This window comes from Ictidomys tridecemlineatus, chromosome 7 (assembly GCF_052094955.1).
Source record: "Ictidomys tridecemlineatus isolate mIctTri1 chromosome 7, mIctTri1.hap1, whole genome shotgun sequence".
Classification (NCBI taxonomy): domain Eukaryota; kingdom Metazoa; phylum Chordata; class Mammalia; order Rodentia; family Sciuridae; genus Ictidomys; species Ictidomys tridecemlineatus.
Genome location: NC_135483.1, coordinates 50,464,846 through 50,492,065, shown reverse-complemented (window position 1 = coordinate 50,492,065; position 27,220 = coordinate 50,464,846). Strand labels below are relative to the sequence as shown.

Below are 27,220 nucleotides of genomic sequence, written 5' to 3'. Positions count from 1 at the left end.
CCTAATATATATGACAAGTATTGATTCGTAACTACATAAAATTTTCCAGGCATGTGCAGAAATATCATCAGAGTCATCTTTGAACCTTTTTTAAACAAACATTGTCCCACCAATTTGGCAGAGCCTCTAAAATCGGTATAAGCAATTCAAAGTAAGATGAAGGATCAATATCTTTCTCCTTCAAATTAAAACCATTTCATGCTTCCTATGCCAGATGAGCAAAAGTCCAGTTTTTTTTCTAGAGGCCTTGGCTGCTACTTCACAATTGAGTTGTTCTCAGGTAACTCAGTTTTTTCTTTCTAGAAAGGCCATTCTGCTTCCAAATTCCTTCTGAAAGTGAAGTAATGAATGTTCCAGGGCTAGGGAGTCTAGCGTTCAGATTCGTTTGTGGCCCTGTTACAAACTGGTCCCACACAGCCAAATCATCTTTATTGGGTACTGTGAATATAGTTCAAGTGGCAGCAAAGACCTCAGTACATGACAGGAGGAAAATTCTGAGATGTTAAAAAAAAAAAAAAAAGAAAGAAAGAAAGAAAGAAAAAGAAAAACAAACAAGAAAACAAAAATTGCTCCACACTTCTAAACAAAGACTGATAACTCTAAGGTCTAACTTCCAGGTGCCATCACATTCTGCTTATAGTGCCAACCAATCAGGGAGCAACACTAACTCCTTAAACACTATCCTCCTATGCCAAAACTTTGCCTGCTTTGCTTTGTCCCATCCTCTTATCTATGATCAATGTAGGTTCATTGTAAGTAATTTATACTTTCTTTGCCCCTATATTTTATTATACAGCATTCCCACTATTTAGATCTGGTAAACATTTTCCCGGCTGCTATCTAGCCTTGTTGGTAGTAGCTCAAGGCACTTAATCTTAAGACTGATCTTTTCTTTCTGACTAGTAGCTATGTAATGGCTCAATAAATTTTTTTTTTCAGAGATCTTTTGGTCTCAAGAATTTTGATTTAATAATGAGTCTTCACTCTTAAGTTCTCAAAAGAGCAGTTTTTCAAGCTGCAGTCACATCTGCAGTCCGTGCTTCCAATACCAAAGAACATGTGCTGTGCGAGAGTGGTTGGTGAGGGGCAAGGAGGAGACAGGGTCCAGCCTCAGCTATGCTCTGTGACAGGGCAAAATCTGCTTCCTGGTATTGTGTCCACACCATCATGTCTCTATTCTTGATCTCTAAGGGCAAGTTCCCCTTTGGAGGCCTTTGACATTCTTTTCCTGCCAGCTGACTTCCATCTAGAGAGGTTTTAATTTTGTCAAACCTCAAAATGGAAGAGAAGTGAAGTCCAATATACCTGACTCTACACAAAGGAATTCTGGAGAAGGATGGCCATTGTCAAGCCAGGCAGTAGTCTGGTCAACCTTCACCATGGAAAATAGGTGACCATTTGCCCTACATTTGCATAATTAAGAGGGGCATCGGCTGGGATACCTTCCCCAGAAATTGAGGGCACCTTGCTAGTTAGTTTCTGGGACTGATTTCCTTTACATAGCAACTTTTTTCACTTAAAAAAAAAAACAACAAAAACAAAAACAAAAAATCCTCAGGTTCAACACACCAAGACTTTGTTAACTAACAGTTACTTCTTTAGTAGTAGTTTTTGATTTTAAAATGATCAAACTTAGAACCAGGTACAGTGATGCATTCCTGTAGTACCAGCTACTCAAGAAGCTGAGAGGGAAGAATCACTTGAGCCCAGGAGTTTGCAACCAACCTGGGAAACATAGCAAGACCCCATCTCAACAACAACAAGATATTAAAAAATAATCAAACTTACATACACACTATACAGCTGCTCAGGAGCAGTCTCCATGCTACTTAAGATTTCATGTTACAAGTTGGAGTTGCAAACTTTGGTTAAAACTTCTAACATTCTCCTATAATACTAACAACTTTCTCAGTTATAAGAATATGTATCAGATGATTGTTATTCTTAGAATAGTTTATCATAACATCATCTCTCTAAAGGACTGAAAAAAAAACTTTAAGAAATAAGTCCAACAAACTCTCATTCTTAATAATAAAATAATGGGTGATTTCATCCCCATCTCACATTTCAGGCAAGTTTTATTATGCAAAAATCTATCTTCCATGACATATATATAAAAGAAATAAAATACACTTAAAATTTTATCCGTGTACTTCCAATGGCTTTTTAAGCTAATATCTGATTATAAATAAGCATAGAGTAACATTAATAATAGTAAAATTTACTAAGTATTAGACACTGTTCTGAGGATTTTGTTCATATTAACTTACTTAATCTTCACAACAAAACCAGGATATGGCACTATCATTTTTAATTCTCATCTCCCACATAAATTTAAACAGAGAGAAATTAACATAACCAGTGTCACCCAATAGTAAATTGAAAGGGCTAGGATTGCTGACATAGGCATAGATTTGGCTCTTGAGTGTGGGACTCTGACCTTTACAGATACTACTGATAAGTGATTTAATAAATGTTTAGTGAATACCTACTTTGTTTAATGCATCATGTAAACACTGTGGGTAATTCAAAATGTAGTATGTGGTTCCTGCCCTCAGGAAGCTCATATTTTGGTTGTTCCTTAATCAGAAAGCAGCAGCATTGTGTACCTATTCTCATCATCCTGAACCTTCTACTCTACCCCATCATCCTACCCATCGTGCTAGGTTTTATTCCTTAAAATCAGATGCTATTTTTTTTTTGATAGAATCATTAACTTATTGAGTTGAGTGAGATCTTAAACCTCAACTGCATCTCTATTTTACAGATTTGAGAACTAAAGTGTGGAGAAGTGTCACAAGGTCAATGATAAAATAAAACTAGAAAGACAGGCTTCTTGTTTCTCAGTAAAATATGCTCATTAAAATGTATGGAAATTAAACTCATGCACATTTGCGTATAATGTAAACATGCAGATGAAGATTTTTGTTTAGAGGAGGAAAATAGTCCACATAGCCAAATATTGTTTTAGAGACTGGGATATGTCATTTATCCACCACCAGGTCACTTATGAATCATGGTATCCATATACTAGATTGGGTGACATAAAATAATACAGTTGTCTTTTCAGTTGGCTAAGTAAATAAAAATTCCTAATAGTATGGGCAAAATTGGATGAATAATTTCAAATCAACAAATCAGGATCAAAATTTGAGGCTTTGATATAATAATAGCAGCTAACAGTGTGCTTGCTATGTGGCAGGTGCTCTTTTAAGAACATTTAATTTAATTCCTCTTTTAATTTCCAGACCAATCTGATGGAGGTGACACCATTATCTATATTTTTCAGGTAAGACAACTGGACTGTAGGGAATCAAATAAATTTCCTACAAACAGAGGGTTAAGAAATAGGAAATATAGGATTCTTAAGAGTCATATTTCCTATTCTTGGTGCTCATACTTTGTTTGGAGAAGAACATAGACTGGATGTAGACAGAGGATCATCAACACTTTATTTAAATAACTCATGGGAAATGTTATGCTGGGCATTTCAGGGAATGTCAAAATGAATAAACATAATTCTTACATTCAAGGACTTACAGCAAAATAAAAAGGATAAAATAGGAACAGAAATAGCTGTGAAACAAGCCAAGTTGGCTCATTGAAAGGCATATTTTTATGATATTAAGTCCTTCTGCTCAATTGGGGCAAAAATTTGTGTGTAAAGAAGTGGAAAAGAAGAAAAACTGGAAAGATAAGTCAGAGAGTAAAGTGTAATAAATGTCTCATTAAGGAATATAGAGTTTATTTAAAAGGAAAAAAGGCTTCCTTGAAAAAAATTACATGATATAAGTTAGATATTTAGAAGATTAATATGAGAATGACTGGAGGGTGGTCAGACATCAAAAGTCAGTTTGGTGAAGTTTAGGGAAGGAGCAATTGTAGGGTAGAAGAAAAGGGCAAAAGGATAGAATGGGGAGCAAAAAGGAGATTGATGAAAAGGTACAGGTAATTATTTATTTACAGGTTATTATTATTTTTTGGTACCTGGGATTGAACCCATGAGCATATAAACCACTGAGACATATCCCCAGTCCTTTTTTAAAATTTTTTATTTAGAGACAGCATCTCATTGAGTTGCTTACAGTCTCACTAAGTTGCTGAGGCTGGCTTTGAACTTGCAATCCTCCGGTCTCAGCCTCTCAAAATGCTGGGATTATAGGCATGTGCCACCTTGCCTGGTTTATAGGTTATTTTTTTAAAAAAACTACAAAGATAAATAAAAAGAGGGAAGACAGAATAAGAGGGAGAAGAAATGATCCTGTGTTTCAAGGCAAATGATAATGCTACTGCGGGAGGTACACAGGACAGAAAGATGTGCAAATAAATATGCTGCAGGGTGCCGGGGCGCACACAGTAATATCAGCTGCTTGGGAGGCTGAGTCAGGATGATCGCAAGTTGGAGGCCAGCTTTTGCAATTTAGGGAGACCATCTCAAAATAAAATAAAAAGGCTGGGGATGTAACTCAATGGTAGAAGATCCTAGGTTCAATCCCCAGTACTGGGGGTAAAAAACAAATAAACAAACAAAAACAAATGAACAAGAAGAGATGTCACATTTAGTTTAAGACACGTGTATCCATTAACTTTGCATTTACCAAATGTGTACCATGTGGACATACCTCCCTTAATATTTAGTTTTGATTACATTTATTAGTGAAGGAATTTGCTTTTTCTCAATGTGAAGTATTCTATCCAAACTAACACAGTGGAAAATTTGTCTCTTTCCTCTAAATTCTTGCAAATTTTGCTGTTTGTACCACACACACTAAGCATGTGATACATACAAACTCCCCACATCCCCAGGTCAAATTTTAACCAGATCGTAAGTGGCTTAAGAGTAGGCATTATTTTGTGTATTTTTGAATCTCCCACAGTACCTAAGCCAGAGTGGGAATTGAGTAATTCTTTAATTTTTAGAGTAGAAAAGATTTTTTGTCTTCTCTGGTAGAGATACATCTTTTTTTAGCCTTGTAGACCAGAAAGATCAGTAACATTTCACATCCAGAAAACATGGCTACTGTGAAGGGAGCTAGCGAAGCTAAGTTGGCCTTGGACTGTGATAGAGAGAGCTGGATGATGGCAAGGGCTAAGAAACTGTTTAATATCCCACTTTCGATAGCAACCGTTTTACAAACAGGAGTAGGCAGCATACAAATTTTACTAAAGGAGTACCCGAACAACAAACCCAAAGTAGGGACTGAGAGACCCAAAAGAAGCACCTCTAAGTTAGCTGTTTTTAGCAACATCAATCCCATTCTGAAAGTCAAATAAATCCCTACAAACATTAACATAAAACTCAGAGGTCGAATTATTTTCTCTAAGAGGTTTGCTTTTTCAGGTATTCTACGCTTGATGATTATTCCAACTGATATTGGTATAAGGATGAACAGGAGTGTGGACACAATTTTAAAAACAGGAATATGAAATATACCTGATAACCCTAATATCTTACTATATATATAAGAATTGATAGGCATCATTATCAGGGCCAATAATGTTGACGTGCAAGTCATCAGAATGGCCAAAGTGACATCTCCTTCCAGAAGCAGAGCAAAGAAATAACCCCCACCCCCTCCAGGGCACGTGCAGGTCATTATAAATCCAAACGCTTGTGCCTCAGGCAAGGCCAAAATCTGAGACAGAAGAAAACCGCAAAAGGGCATAAGAAAAAACTGTGTAACTGCCCCAAGAATTACGGGCAAAGGTCTCTTCCATACTGTTTGAAGCACCTGTAATTCAATCTTGCAACCAAAGGCACATTTATTTAGCAGTATCAGTGGTAAAATAAGCATTAGGATCTTTCTATCGACATGCATTGATGCCTGGAAAAGATTCTTTTTTGTTTGTGTGCAAACTTTGACTTTGACATTCTTTATTTCTTCAATGAGTCTTTCTTGCCTACCTTCAGAATCCCAGAGTTGAATGGTCAAATTGGTCTCTCCTTCTTCATCTGCTCTTAGGTTTATGGTAAAGTTGGTAGCATCCGAGGAGGTCTTGGTCACATTCACCACATGCAACATTTTAGGATCTTCTAATTGCACAAAGAGGTAGCTGGAGTTAGGCCGTTTACCTTTGTAACTTGACTTTACAATAACAACCTCTTCAGTCTTTGTGAAAAATAGTATTTCAGTCTTTTCTGTGTTCTGAAAACTGAGAAACGACTTCCTTGCTTCTCCCAGAGTCACAAACAGCGAAAGTAGGATCATAAAATTTTTTCTAATCATTTTGAAGCCGTAAGTAAATGACATACAGCAAATCACTTTTTAAAAATGAAAGAACATTCTTCCCACTCACTGGTGTTCAGAGATGGTATAAGGTTCAGTTGGGTGAGTTGTTTTGCTGGATCAAAGTCCAGTAGGAGGGACTGCTGTACTTTTCAAACTGATATAAAAGCTCTCTCTTGAGTGACACAACCTGTTTAACTTGTAGTTAATACAATTTATGGCATTTACCAGGTTCAATTTACCACAAATAGAAACCTAATCTCCTTCTTCCTGACCTCCTTGTTTCTGCTAATAGGAAAGGGAGGGGGGCGGGAGATCAAAACAAAACAAAAAAACAAGTCCTATTTATCTGAAGTTAAAAATCTTGGTATCATCAGTTTTTAGTTCTTTTCTATGCTAAGAAAAATTCGCCAGACACAGTTGTGCATGCCTGTAATCCCAGAGGTTTAGGAGGCTAAGGCAGGAGGATCGAGAGTTCAAAGCCAGCCTCAATAGTGCTAAATGACTGTAAGTAAAATACAGGAAAGGGCTTCAAGTGGTTCAGTGGTTAAGTGCCTCTGAGTTTGATCCCTGGTACCAAAAAAAAGAAAAAAAAAATTACACTGAAAGCAGTCAAGATAAAAAAAAAATCTAAAATGTATATTGAAGAGGCCTGAAGGTCTGTATCAAGTGAAAACCAAACAAGCATTTACTGAATACCTTGCTGGAGCACTGAACTAAGACCTGGTTTACACCATGGTGATCAAGCCAAGTGCAGTTTCTGCTCATTTAGGCTTAGAGAACTACAGAGCCCAAGCCTGGCCTTATACTACTGATAGCTTTATGACATCTGAGAGTGACTGTATGGGTCAAGCAAAAAATGGAAACTATTTTTATGTCCTTAAATACGAAAATAATTTCCTAGAGGGTTACCAGATAACTTGGGAACATAGGGAAAATAGGTGGCTGCTATTATTGCTAAAGGGGCTGCTGCTATTGGGTACTTGAAACCTTATACATAGGGCAATGGAAAAACACTGACATTAATTCTAAATGTCTTATTCCTTCTTTTTAAATACTAATCCCTATTAACAGTTAGGGACCATGGACATTAACTAACCTAACTTAGGTCATGTCTGTCCCTCAGTTGCCAGGGATAAGGAAAAGCATCAGTCTTTTTACACTTCAACGCCCCCCTCCACACACACAATTGTGTAATTTCCCAAACAAGGTGATGAAGTTCTGATTCTAAGCAGGCAAGAAACAAAACAAAAACAAACCCCCAAACACTACAACTGTCTACTATTGAGCCTGCAGATCTAGTAGTTGCTTGTGGCCATTTCAGAAGATGCTTAATGTAATTATGATGCAATTTGTTAAATGAAGACAATGTGTATAATTTTAGATCATTTATGATCCTCAAAGAACACCAGAGCCATTTTTTAAAATTTTGATAAATTTTTTAAAAAGTCTATCATTTATATAGGTTAATCTTTCAAACACAAGACTTTAGATGTCATAAATTTTATTTCCACATAGAACACTAAGAAAAACAAAATTCTCAATGTTGAGAATAGAGAAAGGAACAAATCTGTTCCAGACACTTCAACTAAATTGCCAAGGAACTTAGTTTAATGATAAAAATAAAACAAACATAAAACAAAGCTATCTTTATAGTTTCCTGATCAAATATCTTAGTTCACAATTTTTATTGCCCAGGTCCAAGATGTGTAGTATGTAAATTTTCCCACTCCAATGCCTTTTATTCAACCTTCTTTCTTCTTCTTCAGGTTCTCCCAAATCTTCTTATTTGAAAACTGTGGAGTACAATATCTGATAAAGCTAGAAAAGATCTGATAATCTCCCATTTACGTGAATTTGCTGTCTGATTAAACTGAAGCTTATTTGTATTGCAGAATTATTTTACCTATTTACCTAATTTTAAAACACTTTTTTTCTTTGTGGATTTTCAGTTGTCTGTAAGCAAGTGAAGAGAAACTAGGGTGAGATGTGAACAGTGAAATACTAAAATTATATCAGGTGTATAAAATTCTCACCAAAAAGTCTGAGAAAGTTGAACTTAAGTAAATTGAAAATAGGGAGCTAGAAAAACTAGATTCCTTCTTTCCCACACTGGTTGTCTTTAGAGAACAGGAAAGGGCTTCACATGGTGCTGGAGCCACCAGTCCCTAGTACTGAGGATACTGGTACCTATGCATCCTCCACAATAGTTCTACCATCTGAGACCTGACCTAATTCACCACCCGTATGCTTACTGATGTCTTTTTTTCTCTGTTCATTCATTAATAGGAGCATTTTTTATTTTGCCTAGATTTGTATCTATCCCTGATAGCCTTATTTCCCTCTTCTCAATAGTTGTTTTTGGGGGGCATATTTAGTTTTAGTTCACTTATGTGGCTGACCACCTACTATGTGTAAGTAATTATGACAGACACTAAGGTATTGGTTTGCATTACAACTTTCTGGTATCCTTCTGTTATTAATCCTTTAATTTAAGGATTATTTCTTCCTCTGGTTTATGGTTTCTGATAAAAGAGCTGTTGGAACATGGCTATACTGCCTACTAATCTGCAACTTGCTATCCTACTTTGTATTACCATTAAAAGATTGCATACATATCTTCATTGTATTTACTGTGACAATTAGAAACCAATCCTTACATTTAGTAGGTATTCAAATAATTATGTTAATAGATAAATGCATAAGCTCCTGATAAAAGCTGAAAATTATTGTCATCCTTCATATGAAAATAGTATGAATAACACAGTAGACCAAATGAACATTGTTTATTGTTTTAATTAAAGTTAAAGTCACTGTATAGGTTCATGATAATTAGCATAGAAAACAAAGAACATATAGAAATAATTTATATTCCTTCTGCATAATAGTACTTTGTTAAGCATAACAGAAAACATTAGTTAGAAACATTAAATTCAATTTGTTGGCAAAGTGTAGTTATTTGTGGCAGGTGTTTTGCCATGGTACAGAGACTATAATAAAGTTGGGCTATTCCATCATCCCTCTCATTTGTAATACATTCATACAAACAATGGGGGAGGTTATCAGAAACATACCCCAATGCAGATAGGTGATACCAAGGCAACAAGTTTCTCTTCTTAGGTCTGAGATTCCTCATCCAAAAATTTAGAAGACTGAGACTGAATGAGGTGATCTCTAAATCTACATAATTCATGTACACACATCAATGTACACATCATGATGTAGGCAAAGAGTAAAGCTGTACTTTTGGGCCCTATAAAACTAGGCGTAAGCATGTGACTTCTTAAAGCCAAAATAACACAAGAATCTTTTAAGAGCTGACCTCATATATACCATCTCCTTCTGCCATAAGAATGGCAAAGTCCCAAAAAGGGGGTTGTTACTTCAGCTTGGATTCTGGAGTGAAGATGGGATGGAGCAGTGTCATAGCCAATCAACAGCTGACATTAACCAAATGGGAAACACACTTCTGCTGATGTTTCTACAGTATAAACTAATAAATCTAATTTTTAAAAATTGCTAACAATTGAGTATCAGCACATAAATTTAAAACATAAAAACCCCAATTAAGTAGAAAACTGATAATATAAATTATGACAGAATGGAAATAAATTAAAAAGCATCTTTTAAAAATTGAAAAAAAAGTATCTATAGTAAAAGAAATTGACTTAAACATGCACATAAAAATTTTCCTTGTGATTTCTGGTTTGAATTCTTGAGTGACTATTCCAAATAAGAATCAACATTTTTTAAAGACTGTTCTTCATCACTAAGATATTCCAAAATAATATTTCCACCATTATATAAAGGACAATCCTCCTTAGTAATCCAGGTTTCCAAAGCATGATCCAAGGGTAAGGCTTCTCCTGAAGTAATGTGACATAGCCTTAATTTCTGTTGAGAGAGAAATTAATCATGCTATAATATACACTTGTATAGATTATCCTAAAACTTTAAGAGAAAATTTATCATAACCATATGTTACCTTAGCTGTTGATTTGTTATTGTCATTTTTAAGATTGGCTAGAGAAGCTGCAAAGTCTATGACCTTTCCAATGCTCCATCTGTGGCAAAAGAACATGGGTTTGCTTTTTTCTTTGCTCCCCTTAGGCAAGAAAACCTGAAAGTAAATTCTTTCTGTCTGTAAAATAAAAAGTTAAAACACAGGTTATATATATGAAGTAAAACATGTTTTAGTCTGGTGATATCCTTTCTTCTCTTCCTCTGGTTAGAGGATTACCCTCTAATGAATTAACTCTTAATGGGAAGACAAATCATGGTAGCTTCAAATCTAACTAATTGTATGGGTATGGCCATGGCTATCTATGCATAACTTAGGCCAATCGGGCTCTATTTCTTAAGATATTATGTTCAAAAGCTGAGGATAGGGGGAGTTCTTCTTTTTTTAATTTGCTGATTTAAACATGGAGCTGCTGCGGTGAGTCCTCATACTCCTTTAGTCATTCCTGAACCAATGTGGTAAAAGAAGCCTTAAAGAGAAAAATCAAGAAAACGGATGAAATGGATGAACTCTTTCAACATAATTTGGCACTCAATGAGATAATACATAACTCTCCGTTACATGAGAAGGCTAAAAATTTTTTTCTTTCCTGTTTCTTGGGAGGTACCAGGGATTGAGCCCAGGGGTGCTTAACCACTAAGCTATATCCCTAGCCCTTTCTAATTTTTTATTTTAAGACAGATCAAGCTAAGTTGCCAAGATTGGCTTTGAATTTGTGATCCTCCTGCCTTGGCCTCCCAAGCTGCTGGAATTACAGGTGTGTGCCACAGTCCCCAGCAACAAATTTATTTTACTTGTACTACTTGGGAGTCAAGTTTCAGCCACTTGCAAGTAAAGGATTCTTTGAACACGAAGCATTTCTTTTTGTGTAAAAGACCCCACTACTACATTTTTAGAGACAGTAGGAGTTTTTAGAACAAAGAAACTTAAAACCAAAAAACTAAACTATAAAACCCCAGAAAAAATTTATTAATAAAACAGGAATTCAGAGATGGTTTCTCTAGTATTCTATATACTACTTGCCTCCTTATACTCTATTTTCTTGCTTAATTAGCAAATGAAGGAAAGAAAATAGGATCTTTACTGATTAGTTGGAGCTTCTCTATGTTGTTGGAGAAAGTATTTTAAATAACACTTCCCATCTCAACACTAGGGAATTCAGATTTGCTGAAGATCAGTGGAGTGTGTTAGTAAGATAACAAGCACTCAAAGAAAAAAACAAGAAATCATTGGAAATTCCAGTGGTCCATAAAGAAAGTCTCTGCTTCAAAACAAAATAGTAAGAGAATAAATATAAAATGAGATTAACTATAAATATATAGCCTTGTTGGGCACTGTGGCAAACTCCTGCAATCCCAGCAATTCAGGAGGCTGAGGCAGGAGGATTGCAAGCTTGAGGCCAACCTAGACAATTTAGTTAGACCATGTCTCAAAATGAAAAATCAAAGGGCTGGGGGATATAGCTCAGTGGTAGAGCACTGCTGGGTTCAATATGCAGTACTATAAAAAAATAAAGAAAGAAAACAAATAAATATATCTGAGGATCAAAAATGAAATGCATGTTGTCATGATACTCCAAAAGGAAGGAGGAGGTCATTCAGAGTTGAGATGAGGGTGAATGGGAAATACTGGTGTTGCATAGAAATAGAACTAAAACTCCCTGGTCAGGTTCACTGGCTAAAAGCAAAGGCTGGAATGGGGCTTGGGCTCTAGGAAAGGAGGCTAAAGAAGTGATTGCTAAATCTTAACTGGGCTGTCGCTTATACAAATCAACATTCTGAAGGCAGCAAAACATGATATAACCTAATGACAGTGAACAAAGCTCAGTAAATGCATCTTTAAAATTTTGAAAATCTCTGTAGGGCAGAAGCACAAACTTCCAGTCTCAAATATGGATTTGATATGGAGGTTCTGGAAGTGTGGGTCAGGAAGAAGAAAACACAAAATTGCTAGACAGGGATTAACCATGTAAGGAGAGGGAGAGAAATACAGACAGACTCTCTTACTCAAGATGAACACACAGAGTCAATCAGCTGAAATTTTAAAACAAATTCAAGGTTCAGCTATTTTAGACCATTGAAAATAAGTGAACTTAAAAGACATTAAATAAAGAAATAATATGCAAAGGAACAAAATGTAGTGAAACCAAAACAAGTAGAAATGAAACAGGAAAAGTTATGATGATCCAAACAGAAAACCAAAAATAAGATTATTGAAGTAAGAAACTCAAACAAGGTAAATTTCTACATTCCTCAATAAAAAAGTGTATTAACCAAGAGTCGGCCAGAATATAGTATAAAGACATACAGAGAGAAATTATAAATCTCCAAAACATGTTGAACAAGAACTTCAGAGACTCTACACCTACCAGTGAAGTGACAACCAGAGAGAAAATGACTATAAATTTTCAAAAGTGAAGAGAAAAAATTAAAAATGTATTTCAACTGTCCAGTTGGATAATTTAAAAATACATATATTATTTCTTTTTTTTTTTTTTTTTTAGTACTGGGGATTGAACTCAGAGGCACTCAACCACTAAGCCACAACCCCAGCCTTATTTTGTATTTTATTTAGAGACAGGATTTCACTGAGTTGCTTAGGATCTTGCCATTGCTCAGGCTGGCTTTGAACTTGTGATCCTTAGTGTGTTGAGCTGCTGGGATTACAGGCATGCGCCATGGTGCCTGGCAGATAATTAAAATATACTGAAACCTGGAACACTGCACCAATATTTGAGAATATCACAGATAAAAACCTTAAAAGCTATCAAAAAAAGAGAATTACAAAATACAACAAGAATGAACCGCAAAAAGATGTTTCCCTAATAACAGATGGCAGAGGTCAATGAAGAGTATGAGTTGAGAAAGTCTAACAGCAAATCAAGCTAAAAGTGAGAGCAACTTGAATCCTTGTGGGAAAGGGAGGAGATAGGAAGACATATTTCTAAGACCATGTTGTATTATCCCTGTCTCTTAAAATATTTTTAAACAGTATATGCTGAAGCCTATCATTTGCAATTATATCCCAGAGTTATAGTATTGAAAATCCTGAGATATTTTTAAAAATTTGGATATAGTAATTTTAAAGTTCATATGAATGAATAAATGCTAAAATATTTCTTAGAAAAAAATAGAGACAGGACTTAGGTTACAGATATAAAACAGTCTATGAAGCTACTATTAGGTATTAACATGAGAAAAGAACAGATAGATGGTGAAATAGCTTGGAAAGTAAAAAATAATTCTGTATATGTAGAATGTTAATTTACCATGAAGGTGATATTTTGGTATTTCAATTCAATAGGAAAAAAAATGACTATTTAATATCAGTGATGTAAAACTAGCTAACTGACTGAATGAAAATAAAATTGAGCCCATAGCTCATAACATCTACAATAACAAAATCAGATTGATTAAAGACTAATGTAAAAATATTTAAAAAAGACAGATCCTAGAAAATTTAAATATTATATCAATGAGAAGCATAGTGAAATCAATATACCTGATTTCAAAGAAAGTTTGCAAAGTAGATTGATTATTACAGCCATCATGAGCTATCATTTTATAGCCAACAAACTAGAAAACTTTACTTAAAAAGAGTGATAACAGCTAGTGGAAATCACAGGAGAGAGGTATTCTCATGTAAGAGTGACAAGTGGAACATACTGAACTGGTTAGGAGGGCAGGCTGTAACTGAGTAATTCTTTTCTTGATTTTCCTTTTCTTTTTTGCAGTACTGTTAAAATTTTATTTTAAGGCTGGCTTCAAACTTGTGATCCTCCTGACTCCCCATCTGAGCTGCTGGGATTTCTGAGTGATTCTTAAACAATACTTAACTTCATTTAGATTACTGTATGAAATGAAGAATAGTGAGAGAGGAAAAAAAAATCCAGAGTCACAAAATAATGCTTGGTATAGTCAGTAAAGGTTTGTTATTATAATTACTGTTGGTAGAAATATGAATTGTTACAACTCCTCTGTAGAGTTGTTTGCCAATATTTATTAGATTTTAAAATATATATAACCTTTGGTGTAGGAAAAACATCATTAGAAAACATCATTACAAATATAAAAGTATCAGATTGATACTTAAAATAGTGGAGGAAACTAGAAACAACATGAATGCACATCAATAGGAAAATGGCAAAATAAGTTACAGTGTATCCACATTATGGACTATGATACAGCTTTTAAAGAAAATGATGGAGAGCCAAGAGCCATACTTGTGCCCTTGAGGAATCTTTAATAGGCAATAATGAGTAGTGTATGTAGAGAAAAAAATGCATTGCCACTGAGCCCTTTCCCCTGCCCTTTTGTATTTTATTTAGAGACAGGATCTCACTGAGTTATATAGGCCCTCGATAAGTTGCTGAGGCTGACTTTGAACTTGTGATCCTCCTGCCTTAGCCATCCAAGCCACTGGGATTACAGGTGGCACCAAAGGAGAACTTCTTTAATTTTATTTATAGACTTCAGCACCATACACCAGACGTGTGTGTATGTGTATTATACATACACATGACAATATCAGATTCAATAGCATATAAATGTCATAAGAGCAGAGACTTTATTTTATTCACTGCTGTATCCCCAAGGTCTCATATATAACAGGTGTTCAAAAACTATGCTGACCAAATGAGTACATGTCATTTTTGTAAAATAATGATCAAAAAACACTCTTCAAGTTATTGCATACATAAGTAGAGTACATTTCATTTTGTGTAAAATCAAAATCACACATGTATAAATATATATGTATGTACAAAGAAATGTGTGCATTATATATATATATGCATGTGTATGTGTACACATGTGTGTACATACATATTACCTATGAAATGTGTGTATGAGAACACATACACCAATATATCTATATATTTATATTTGTACACACATACAAAAACATTAATAGTAAGCAGAAAAATTACATCTATAGATTTGTAGAATGCTCCATAATATATTAAGGATGTAAGAAAAGAGGCTCTGAAGCCAAATTGGCTTGTTTTAATTCACAGTTCTCTTACTAGGTATGTCACTAGCAAGTTACTTAACCCTTTTGTGCCTCAGTTTTCTCATCTGAAATAATGTATACCTCACTGGCTTGCTGTAAGGATGAAACATGTTACAATAGTGCTTAGAACAAAGTTAGGTGATGTTTAAATTTTAACTATTATTCTAAGTATTGAAAGAATTGAAAAATAATGTGAATGATATTACTGGATGCTTTAAGATAGGTATTCTCAACTTTACAATACTGACATTTATTCTTTGCAGTGGTGGGGACCAAATTTACTTAGCATAAGCTTAGTAAGAACTCTAACTCCCTCCAGACCAGTACTGATATATTGGCCCAGAAAACTCTATTGTGAGCACAGTCCTTTGAATTGTAGGATGTTTAGTAGCATCCCTGGCCTCTATCCATTAGATATCAGTAGCACCACAGCCCCAGTTGTGACAACCAAAAATGTCTCCATTGTCAAATGTCCCCCAGAAGGAGAAATCATCCTTAGTTGAGAATCACTGATTGAGGGGCTTGGAAATGGACGAGGGACATAGGAGGTATATTTAGTTTTTAAATATACACTCTCTCAACAGGTATACTATAAAAGTATGGACTACCTTTGTAATTATAAAAACATCTAATAAATTTTTGTAAATGACACTATTAAGGATAACCACAAAAATTAGAAAACTATAATCAATGATTTCTAAACCAGTAGAAAGTAAGGGAATATAGAAAATTTAAATAAGAAAAAAGAAGATGGGAAAGACAGAAGGAATTATAAGAATAAGCAGAAAACACAAGATGGAAGAAATATTTTCAAATGCATCAGTGATCACAATAAATAAAATGTATTTAACTCACCTATAAAAGAGATACTATCAAACTGGATTAAAAAAACAAACTCCAGCTATATGCTGCTTACAAGATACACCCTAAAATAAAACAACACAGAAAAGTTGAATATAAAAGAATGAAAAACGACATAATAGTTAAATGTTCACTAAAATAAAACTAATAAAAATATATTATTATAAGTAAAAATAGAATTTAAGGCAAAATTCATCAAAAAAATACAATGAAGAAATTCCATACACCTGATAAACACAACTCAGGAAACCATTAAAATTACAAGAAGAATCTCCATGGTTGAAGATTTCATTAACACACTTGTCTAAGAAACTGACAGATCAAGTAGACATAAAATTAACACACTTGTGCACACACAAACAAAGAGAATACAAATGTTATAGCAAACAGAGAAAAACGTAAATAACTGTTGCATTTGGGTAAAGGATATGAAAAATTCTTTGTACTATTCTTGTAACTTTTCTGTGTTTGAAATTGTATACAAATAAAGATATAAAAAAAAAATACACCCAAACAACTACGCTGAACATAAATAAGCTGACCATTTCATTTGAGAACTTGGGAAAAGAATGTCAGACAAAAATCTAAACACAGTAAAGACAAGGAAATAATGTCTGAGCAGAAATTAGTAGAATACTAGACAAAGAAATAATATAGGTGAATAAAACCAAAACATGGTTCTTTGAAAAGATGAAAAAAAAAAACAACAAAAACAAAACAAAACAAAAAACCCTAGCAAGATTATTTAAGGGAGAAATAAATAAAAGTACAAATGAAAAATATTAATGAAATGGAATATGGAATAACAAAAGACACAATTGAGATTTGGCTTCATAAGAGAATAACTTGAACACTTTTGTAACAATAAACTAGAAAATCTACAGCTAATAAGAATTCTCTAGAAAAATACTGCTTACCAAAACTGACTTCAGAAGAACTGGATTCACCAAATAAGCCAAGAATTATCTAATGAAGTAGAACAGTATTTAAAATTCTCCTCTTAAAAAATATTAGACTGGATGAGGAGGGAAGAATAGAAGTTCATTGGATTAGACAAAGGGGAATGAAGAGAAGGGAAGGGGTATGGAAATAGAAAAGACAGTAGAAGAAATCAGATATAACTTTCCTATGTTCATATATGAATACATGACAAGTGTTAATTCCACATCATGTACAACCACAAGAATGGGATCCTAATTAGAATAAATTACACTCCATGTATGTATAATATGTCAAAACACATTTTACTGTCATATATATCTAAAAAGAACAAATAAAAAGATACTGGAAAAAAATATTAGATTTAAAGGTTATAAAAACTGAATGTTATAATCACTATATTCTCTACAACTATCTCAAAGTGTAGAAGAGGGAAAGCTGCTCAACTAATTTTATGAATATACTTTTATTACTAATGTTATTAAGAATATATTAGCAAATCAATGTACCAATGCATTTTAAAATAATCATCTACTAGAGTCAAGTGGTTTATCCTGGAATATATGGCTGGTTTAAAAATGAAAAAGATCAATTACTATAATTTTTTATTGTAGTAAGGAGAAAAAAAGATGATCATCTTATAAGATACAATAAAAAAAACTTAACAGTAAATTTTAATACCCATTTATGATATGAATTCCTAGCAAACTAGCAAGAGAAACAAATACTGTTAGGTTGATAAAGGCTATAGAAAATATAATATTTGATGAAACTTTAGAAGTATTTGCATTAAAGTTAGATGAATGACAAATGCCTGCTACCATCCATACTATCAACATTTTTGTGGAGCTCTCAGCACAAGGACAAATAATAATAACAAAAAGAAGGAGTTACAGGAAAGAAAATTTGGGGAAAAACATCCCACAGAAACTGATATTTGAAGAAGATATGACTGCACAGAAGACATTTCAAAAAATCTACAAAGTATAGGAACCATTCAGAATTTATTTGCTGCATACAAGGCCAACATATAATAAATAACCTGCAAAGACAGAAAAATGTGACTTTAAAAAAGGTATTTGTGATGACAACCAAAATGATAAAGAATGTAAGCATAAACCTAAGAAAAGATAAAAAATAAGGTAAGTATTACAGAATGTTGTTTACACATATAAAGAACACCTGAGGGTTGGGGGATATAGCTCAGGTGTTAAAGAGTGCTTGACTCGCATGCACAAGGCCCTGGGTTCAATCCACAGCACCACACACACACATACACACACACACAAAAAGCAGCATAATTTCTATGAAGATTGAAGTTTCAGGGGCTAGGGATACAGCTCAGTTGATAGAATGCTTGCCTTGCATACACAAGGCCTTGGGTTCAATCCTCAGCACTACCAAAAAAAATGCAATTTTGCAGAACAGGACAAAGTAATTCTGAAAGAATAATGGCCAGGAATGGATACAATTGCAAGTGCTTTTGGAAGGAGACAAATCAGTACAATCACAGACAATAGGAAATTGATAATGTCCAACTACCTATGGAAACTCTACCACACATACATAAGGGATAACAATTTATATAGCAAAAGACTGTATAACAATTATATAGCAAAAGACTGGAAAAGTCTGAATTTTATTAATAAAAGAATAGATAACTTGGAGTATATTCACATGATGGAATTAACATGCAGCTACCAGATGAACTAGAACTAATCTAAAAGTATTGGCATGGATAAGTTTTAAAAATATGATGCCAAAAGGTGGGGGAAAGTTGGAGGATTTATATGGTTCACTGTCATTTTTATAAGTGAAAAAACTCATAAAACACATATTATTGATGCATATCATATACCATGTAATATTAAAAATGATACATATCAGATGCAGGTTAATTGTTACTTCATGGGACGGAGGAATAAAAAGGAGACTTCAACTATATTTAGAACACCTTTGTTTCTCCAGATTTCTAAGACTAACCTGTGGCAATGACTTGTCCCCATCAGCATGCATCTTTAACTTCATCAATGCAACCTTTGCAGCTGTTTCACTATTTTTGGCACCTTTCCGTCGTTTACTTGCTGTCTCTCCTGTCTTGGAATCTAAGAAATAAATGTTAAGCATGTAAACACATAAGAACTTTTACATTACATTTCCAGAGTTTTATTTTAAGGCATTTATTCATTATGGCCCTAAAACATATACAAATTGCATACTATAGAGATTCAGGCACTATATATGACTAATGGAAAAGTATCACTGAGGTTGATCAACCAATCTCCACATCAAAAAATTTCACTGTTTCCAACTTAGCCTGTTTAATCTAAAGCAGTCACTAATGCTTCTACAAAAAAGTTCAGGATTTTATTATAGAAGATTTTAATACAGGTACTATCCTTAACACAAAATGAAAATTCTGCTGAACTAACATATTGGCAGAGATAACAAATCTAAGTCACAGATCTATTCTTTCTTGGTATCTTAGCAGCATTTATAACACAGCCAAACAGGCTTATTAGAGTTTGCTCTTAAGAGAAAGCAAACAACTATGTCAACCTCATGAATACCAACCAAATCTAGCCAGGATGGTTAACCAGCTGATCTGATGGGCAGCCCAGCAAGAAGACCATCTTGTGTGGTACTTTCAAATAGCTTCCAGATTTGGTCAGGTAGGCCTTGAAAGAAATAGTATTGCAAGAATGTCCTCAAAATACAAGTTATTACCATTGGAGCCGTTAATGATACATTCAATAAATGGTAAGCAGAAATAAGAGGCAGGAGCTCTGGAACTAACAGAGAATAAAGAAACAAAAAAATCAATAGTACAAGTTTTCTAGATACCTACCAATAATGTCTTTAACAAGTTTCTGAGTGTTAGCCATTCGGGGCTTTTGGATTTCCAGTTTTTCACACTCATGATCTGACTGATGGCGATGTCTATGAACAACAGAAGAGTTTCACTAGCACATGTATTTGTATACAACTTAAACAGATATACAAAGCTTGAATGGTCTAAGTAAATACCTCAGGCAAAAATTCTTCTCACAGTAAGGACATATAACTGCCACAAGCTCTTTTTCAACACAATTCTTGAATGAACATGGGTAAGATTTATGTTTATCAGTCTTCAGTCTCTCATTGATTATAGTTACCTGAGAATGTAAAAGGGGGAAATGGCATTATCCTCAACATTTAAAGTATATATGCAAATCCATTTTAGAAGGCAGAATTCACATCATTTTGGTTTTAACTCATTATATCAACTTATATACTCTCACATAAAAATATAATGATTGTTTAAAAAATGATTACTGGGGTTGGGGATATAGCTCAGTTGGTAGAGTGCTTGCCTCACATGCACAAGGCCCTGGGTCCAATCCCCAGCACCATAAAAAAAAAAAAAAAAGGGAAATTATTACAGTGTTGAATTTTCTATTTTCATAATTTTCCTACTATGGTATATTTATCTTCGAATTTAAAATGACTGTTCAGTTATTCTTTGCAATTTTAATCTTCTATTTCAAAAAAGTCCCTCATACAAATGCCCCCATAATATGTTCAGGTGATCATCTTGTCAATCCTTAACTGGCAAGTCATAAATACTTTCTATACAAGTTTTGGGGAACTAAACAGTTAACTTAGGGAACAGACTACTTAAAAATCACCTATTTACCCATGAGACAAATGGCTAGACATAATTTTATAATCATATACTATTTTCTATGCTATATTTTAGATTGTCAAAAAATATTATATCAGGTGAAGACAAGATTTTGGTAAGAATTAAAAAAAGAAAATCCAGACAAGCCAGGCTGTTTGGCATTAAAGTAACCTAATTTATAGAGTTGAGTAAATTTAGGGAATTGTGTGAATACTATACAGCCTAAAGAAATTCTTTTACATTCATGTTGTACATTTTTGTTGCAATTTACTTCTTAAATATCCTTCCAAATTTGTTGCAGTAATCTAATGATAAAATTAATTTATTTCAATATTTATTTAATAAAATCCAATAATTTGAGTGAGACTCACAGAAATAAAATGATACCCTTTTAAAAAAAAGCATAGGACAGATTTGTGAGCTGCATTAGAAACATTAATAAATTTTACTATAAACTCTAAAGGAGTATTTCCTTCCAATTAATCCTACAGAAAACTGACATATTAGATAATTTTTATTTTCCTCATTATACAGATTACTTAAGCTTTAAAAACTCTGATTTTAAACTTTAAAGGTTCGGATTTTTGCAGGGATGGGCACTAAGGGATGGAATCCAGAGTCTCACACATGCTAGGCAAGTGCTCTACCACTGAGCTACAATCCCAAGTCCCTAAAAGTTCACATTTTGACTTAAGTTCATGTAATTTTATTTTTCTATAATTGAAAGAGCACATGAAAAAATCCTTGGAAACCTTGGAAATGTACTTGATAAATGGTGGGTAAGAATAAATGTTAACTGAAAAGTATTAAAGACAAATGTTGTTTTTCTAAATGGTGTGAATTCAGTCTAACTCCCCATCTTTCTTTGTCCATAGGAACGTGGAACAACTTATCTGACTGCAAAATTGAAGATTATACTAAACGTGGTAGTCCTAGCTTTCTCTTTTTCAAAATGGAATTCATCTGTTTCTAGTGAGGAAGCCTAATTTGGTCCAGTGCTGCTGTGAATGGTGAGCAAATCTACCTAATTCTAGATTTCCTTTGCAGACCCAAATGTCTCTATATTAAGCTTCTTCATTCAACTAAATAACAAGGGTTTTTTCATTTGTATCTGCCAGCCCTTCCTTAGTCCATTAACTTGTTCAGAATTAAGGTAGGGATTCTGCTGGATAAAAAGTTTGTTCCTGGTGTATGAAAGCTGATAGAGCCCAAACAATTTACTACCAAAGGGTTCTACTACAAAATACCAGTGAAAATGAATAATGAAGGAAACAACGAACTGGAAAGACTATATACTGAGAATATTAATTTCAAGGTATATTTATAAATAGAAAACCTAATGTTGTAAGTGGACTACCTAAACAGAAATGTCAAGGAATAAAAGTCATATGAGGATAAAAATTTATAAATACCATGTAGAACAATTTTTCTTTAAATCAGAAAAAAATAAAAATAAAAATGAAGCAAAAGCTTCTTTACATATTCAGTTCAGTCTGCCAAACTTTAATCTGTAGGGTACTGACTGGCTTTAAATCTAATCAAATTCTGAATGAAAGTGGATGGTTACAAACATGTTTCATTAAATTGGAGAAAATTAACATACCTCAGGACAACCATGTGACTCTTTGCTTCTGTGTTCAAGGCTTAAATAATTTTAAAAAGTAGTGTTTAATTAAATGCAATCAAATAAAACACTTAAGATAACTACAGCAATGTGAGACATTTTAATGGTTTTAAATTAGTAAGGACCATCAATAGTGAAATGTAAAGGAGTACTGTCTTTTTTGGGGCAGCACTAGGGATTGAACCCAGTGGTACTCTACCACTAAGCTATATCCTCAGCTATTTATTTATTTATTCATTTATTCATTCATTCATTTCAAGACAGAGTCACACTAGATTGTCCAGGCTGGTTCCAAACTTGTAATCTTTCTGCCTCAGTCTCCCAAGTTGCTGGGATAAACAGGCATGTACTACCACATTTGGCTCTATTTCTGAATAATTTAAATATACATACAACTTTTATTTACCTATAATTCTTCCTGAATTATATTCTAAATATGCTTTTCCCCCCTGTGTTCTATTTCATAAATACAATACTTAAAATTTAAAAAAATTAATTGTAAAAAAAAATACATTTTCCAAAATTCTTGGTTAGTTTTTGGGTTTCACTATACATGTGATATGTTGAAATGACATGTAATGCCCATTTTAAAAAAATGATAGTTGAGTTCTTTTCCTCTTATTTTTTAAAATAAATAGTAATATAGCTGGGTGTAGTGGCACATGCCTGTAATCCCAGCAAGTCGGGAAACAGAGGATCATGAGTTCAGAGCCAACCTCAGCAACTTAGCAAGGCCCTGAGCAACTCAACAAGACCCTGTTTCTAAATAAAATATTAAAAGGGCTGGGGATGTGGCTCGTGGTTAAGCATCCCTGGGTTCAATCCCTGGCACTAAATAAATAAATAATAGTGATAACCATAACTGGATTGCTTTCCATATTCTTTGTATTTACGTATTATTTCCTCCTTGCAATTTAAAGATACAAATATATTATTTTATATAAAATTCACATATATAACCTCAATTCTGGAAGTTGACAGGTTAACCATACATAGGTGTAAGTAGTTAATAATTAGTCAGTCTTTCTCAAGTGATTAATATATTGAATATCAAGTATCAATGGTTAAAGAAACAATTATTTTAAATCGTTATATTTTTTAGAAATAAAGCATATTACAAATACAAAAATTACTCCCAAATCCTGCATAAGAACAACTTACCAAAATATTCCTGAACAACCATCACATACAAATGGAAGAAAATCTAAAATTGGGGGAAAATGTTGTAGGTTCTGATCAGTATCCAATTTTTATTTAGTTTTCTTACATAGCATCAAAGTATTCATTTTCTATAGAACATTTTTAAAATTATTAATATACTAGTGTTGCAAGTCACTACATAATCACTGCTAAACAGAGGTCATCACAATTTTAATAAATGAAAAAAAAAAGAATTAACAGAAGAATGAAATCTGTGGCATTTATCTTTTTTGTTTTGTTTCCAAGATTTACTAGATGCAGTTTTTGAGGATTGTATACTGCAAAAATTCCTCATTTGGAGTAAAATATCTGGACTTTAATTCTGATTCACTGTTTACTGATCTAGTAACATTAAGTAGAATAGCTTTGGAGACATATATGTATACACACATGATATAGTGTACATGTGCATGTCTCTATGTCTCTACATACACAAAAACAAAAGCTCTATTATTAGGTAAATATAAACAGGTAAATAGAATTTATATACAAAATATAAGTATATAATATTTGTATATGTACACATGTGTATGTGCATATGCGTACGCATCTACATCTGGATCTATGCTATATGCCACACTCACTCCACAAGGTAATTGTAAAAACCAAATGAGATAAACGTGAAAGGTCAGAATAGTAATGCAGTAACTAAAATTAATAAGAGCAATATAATAATTAGCTTCCTTTGCCTATGCTCAACTCTAAAAAATATTGTAGTAACTGGGTGGAGATGCTCTCAGTGAGATTCCAGAAATTCAATAAATGTACTGATACTTTAAAATTAATTGCTGAATTGTTTCTTTGTTGGTGAGGAACAAGTACACCAGGACCAAATAACAAGAACTGAACTGAACTTTTGGAAAGTACATGAAAGTATCCATTCTCAAAAATGGCAACTAACAGTTAATTACTAGATTCAATGAATCACTTTCTAAATTTTTAATATTTTCTCATATTACATTATACAGCCAAGTGAAGCTGGATATATCCAAGCTCACTACTTTTAAAAAGTGAAAATCAGAAGGTACTACTGAGTCCTTCTTTAGAGAAAGCTACAAATGCCTTGAAAAGATCTTATTCTACAGGTATTTTCATTCCAAATGGAAAGAGGTTTTACTGCAACCAAAAGGGACCCTTGGATCATTATACTTTTGGAATAAAAGGGCCTGATAATTCTTCCCTCACCGGAGAAATGGGCTTGATGAACTGTCACTATTGTTATTACAATATTCTAAGATTTGGTTTCAAACCAAGAAATTATGGATACATTTGTCAATAAGAGAAAGAAAGTACAGCACATAATATTCTACAAACTTTAGTTATGTTTTCAATATGAAAGATTGTACATATTTGTTATTTTGAGACTTTTTATAACAAAGTAAACATTAGATACACCAAAACCAATGCTTTCAGCTCCAAAACCAAAGCTTTGTTCAATGATAATCAGAATCAAAGAATGATCTAGCATAGAGAATATAATCAGCAGATGGAATAGTTTGAAGATAAGGAGCTCTTTTAAAACATGACAAAAGTCTTCTCCCACATGCTCATCTCGCCCAAGTCCTTCGTTTGACATGTAAGTAAATACAAAGGCTGGGAAAGTGGTTCGTATAGGTCGCAAGGGCCAAGGTCAGAGGGGAACTTGAGTGTTCCCACCTAAGCATCCTAGCTCCTGGCGCTAAGCAGAAAGGAGAGGGCGCTCCGCGAGCCAGCAGTGTACTCTCGGACTTCTTGGAGAAAACGCACTGGAAAATCATAGTGAACTCTGCATGGAGACCGCAAATTTCTTCCCAAGACACAGGAACAACAATTAGCACCAATACATCTCACTGCCCACTAAGCAGGAACGCACCCGCCCGCTCCTCAGCCAGCTCTGCGGCCTCCCCTCACCCGCCGCCACGCATCCGTGGCGCCAAAGCAGAGCCTGGATCTACCGCTGCCGGGGAATGGGGACTCCCGGGTCACCTCGCTGCCGGCAGTGCTCCACCTGACAATGCTGCCCGATGTCCAACTCCGCCATGTTTGCAGCGCCCACCAGGCGATAGGCGGAACTACAGCGGGGCAGGGCAATGTTTCGCTCGCGGCGCCTGCTGGGAGCGTGGAGCTCCCGGGGGCGGAGCCTGCAGGTGAGGGACGGGCGAACACCGGAAGCTGCCGGCATCCTGGCCATCTAGGCGTGCACCCAGGCGGCACCGAGTAAAGGGAGGAGCCTTCTGAGTTCTTGGAGCGGAAGTTCTCTTCGCCCGGTTCCTACCGAAAGCTCAGCCGCAGTTCTGGGATTTTGCAGGCGGTGGCGGTGTTTTGACGGTGCCACCACTAGGATCTGGGACACTCTCATAAGGAGAAAGTGGCTTGTACAGGTCGCCACTTTTTTTTTTTTTTTTTTAATTAATAAGACCCCAGGAACCAGCCCAGTTCCTGGGACAAAACATTTCAAGAATCAAGTGAAAGGGACACTGATTATGCAGCTCCTGACTTATCCTGTCACACTGTCTTGATATATGATTTGAAGTAAATGCCCCTGATAATGGAGTCACTAGGCCTTTTAAGAAGTAAAGGTTCTTTCTCTTGTCTTTTTTTTTTTTTTTTTAATTCAAATGGGAGATTTTTTTCCTGAGGTCTCCAGTGTGTTGGCTTCCTTGGTTTCTTCAGCACACATTCATTTAACATGACAACCCGAGAGTTAGGAGGATTCCATTGGGAAGTAAGGGAGTTGTGTGCCTGATGAGCCACCTCAAAGGCTTTACTAGGTGGGGTAAAAAGAATGCCATTCCACTAACATGACATCAGACACCACGCAGAGTGGAGTGACCATTATACTCCTGACAGGATCTGGAAAAGCATCCAGTGCTTGCTTGGGATCCTTCTGCTTTAGCCTCCGGAGTTGCTGGGATTACAGGTGTGCACCACTGAACCCCACTCAATTAGCTTTTTGCTTAAGAAATTCTTAGCCCGGCCCAGTGGCCCACGCCTGTAATCCCAGAGACACTGGAGGCTGAGGCAGGGGGATCCTGAGTTCAAAGCTAGCTGAGCTCAGCAAGGCCAAGGCGCTGAGTAACTCAGTGAGACCCTGTCTCTAAATAAAATACAAAATAGGGCTGGGGATGTAAATCAGTGGTTGAGTGACCCTGAATTAAATTAAATCCCTAGTACCAAACAAATAAAGAGAAAGAGAAAGAGAGAGAGAGAGAGAGAGAGAGAGAGAGAGAGAGAAATTCCTTGTTCTCCCTGACTGGAACAAACCTTGCTGTTATACAACTCATTTTGCATCTTTTTCAAAGCTGTTAGCTTCAAGAAGACAGAGATCATGTATTTTTTTTCTGTCCATCATATTGTAATTGCCCTGAGCCTGTCAGACATAAAATAAATATTTATTGAATGAATGAGTAAAAAAAAAAAACCTTAGATGTTTTATGGATGTTTTATGCACTGGTCAACTTTAGTTACTACATGTTTCCTATTCCAATCCCCAAATGCTTTACTCTGTGTCTTTGTGCTATTCCCTTTGCTTTAAAGTGTCCTTTCGCTGTCTTTACAAATCAAATTTCTGCCTATCCTTGAAAGTCACATTCAAATGTTATTATTTCAGGGCTTCCCTTCATTCCTCCCACTATCAAGGAGTCAATCTTTCTTCTAGACTCTATTGTGGTTTATCTGTACCTCTTTATTTAAAC

The 27,220-nt window shown here is 34.7% G+C and overlaps 2 protein-coding genes across 7 annotated transcripts; both read right to left on the bottom strand.

The window, feature by feature from the left end:
• Nucleotides 1-41: 41 nt before the first annotated feature.
• Slc10a5 (solute carrier family 10 member 5) lies at nt 42-6,455 on the bottom strand. Its single transcript, XM_078016970.1, has one exon. The coding sequence runs from the start codon at nt 6,249-6,251 to the stop codon at nt 4,917-4,919; it is 1,335 nt and encodes a 444-aa protein (XP_077873096.1). The 5' UTR covers nt 6,252-6,455; the 3' UTR covers nt 42-4,916.
• A 2,543-nt stretch (nt 6,456-8,998) lies between these two features.
• On the bottom strand, nt 8,999-25,662 carry Zfand1 (zinc finger AN1-type containing 1). Of its 6 annotated transcripts, none has more exons than XM_005336000.5 (8): nt 25,512-25,662; nt 23,508-23,550; nt 22,326-22,365; nt 20,086-20,213; nt 19,907-19,998; nt 19,042-19,163; nt 10,213-10,368; nt 8,999-10,121 (listed from the first exon to the last, which is right to left on the bottom strand). In XM_005336000.5, the coding sequence occupies exons 1-8, from the start codon at nt 25,564-25,566 to the stop codon at nt 9,951-9,953; spliced, it is 807 nt and encodes a 268-aa protein (XP_005336057.2). In that variant the 5' UTR covers nt 25,567-25,662; the 3' UTR covers nt 8,999-9,950. The 6 variants fall into 6 exon arrangements, with proteins under 6 accessions (XP_005336057.2, XP_040149837.2, XP_040149836.2 ...); XM_040293903.2 differs by lacking the exon at nt 22,326-22,365 and adding an exon at nt 25,203-25,332 and having other exon boundaries at nt 25,512-25,653; XM_040293902.2 differs by lacking the exon at nt 25,512-25,662 and adding an exon at nt 25,203-25,332.
• Nucleotides 25,663-27,220: the final 1,558 nt, after the last annotated feature.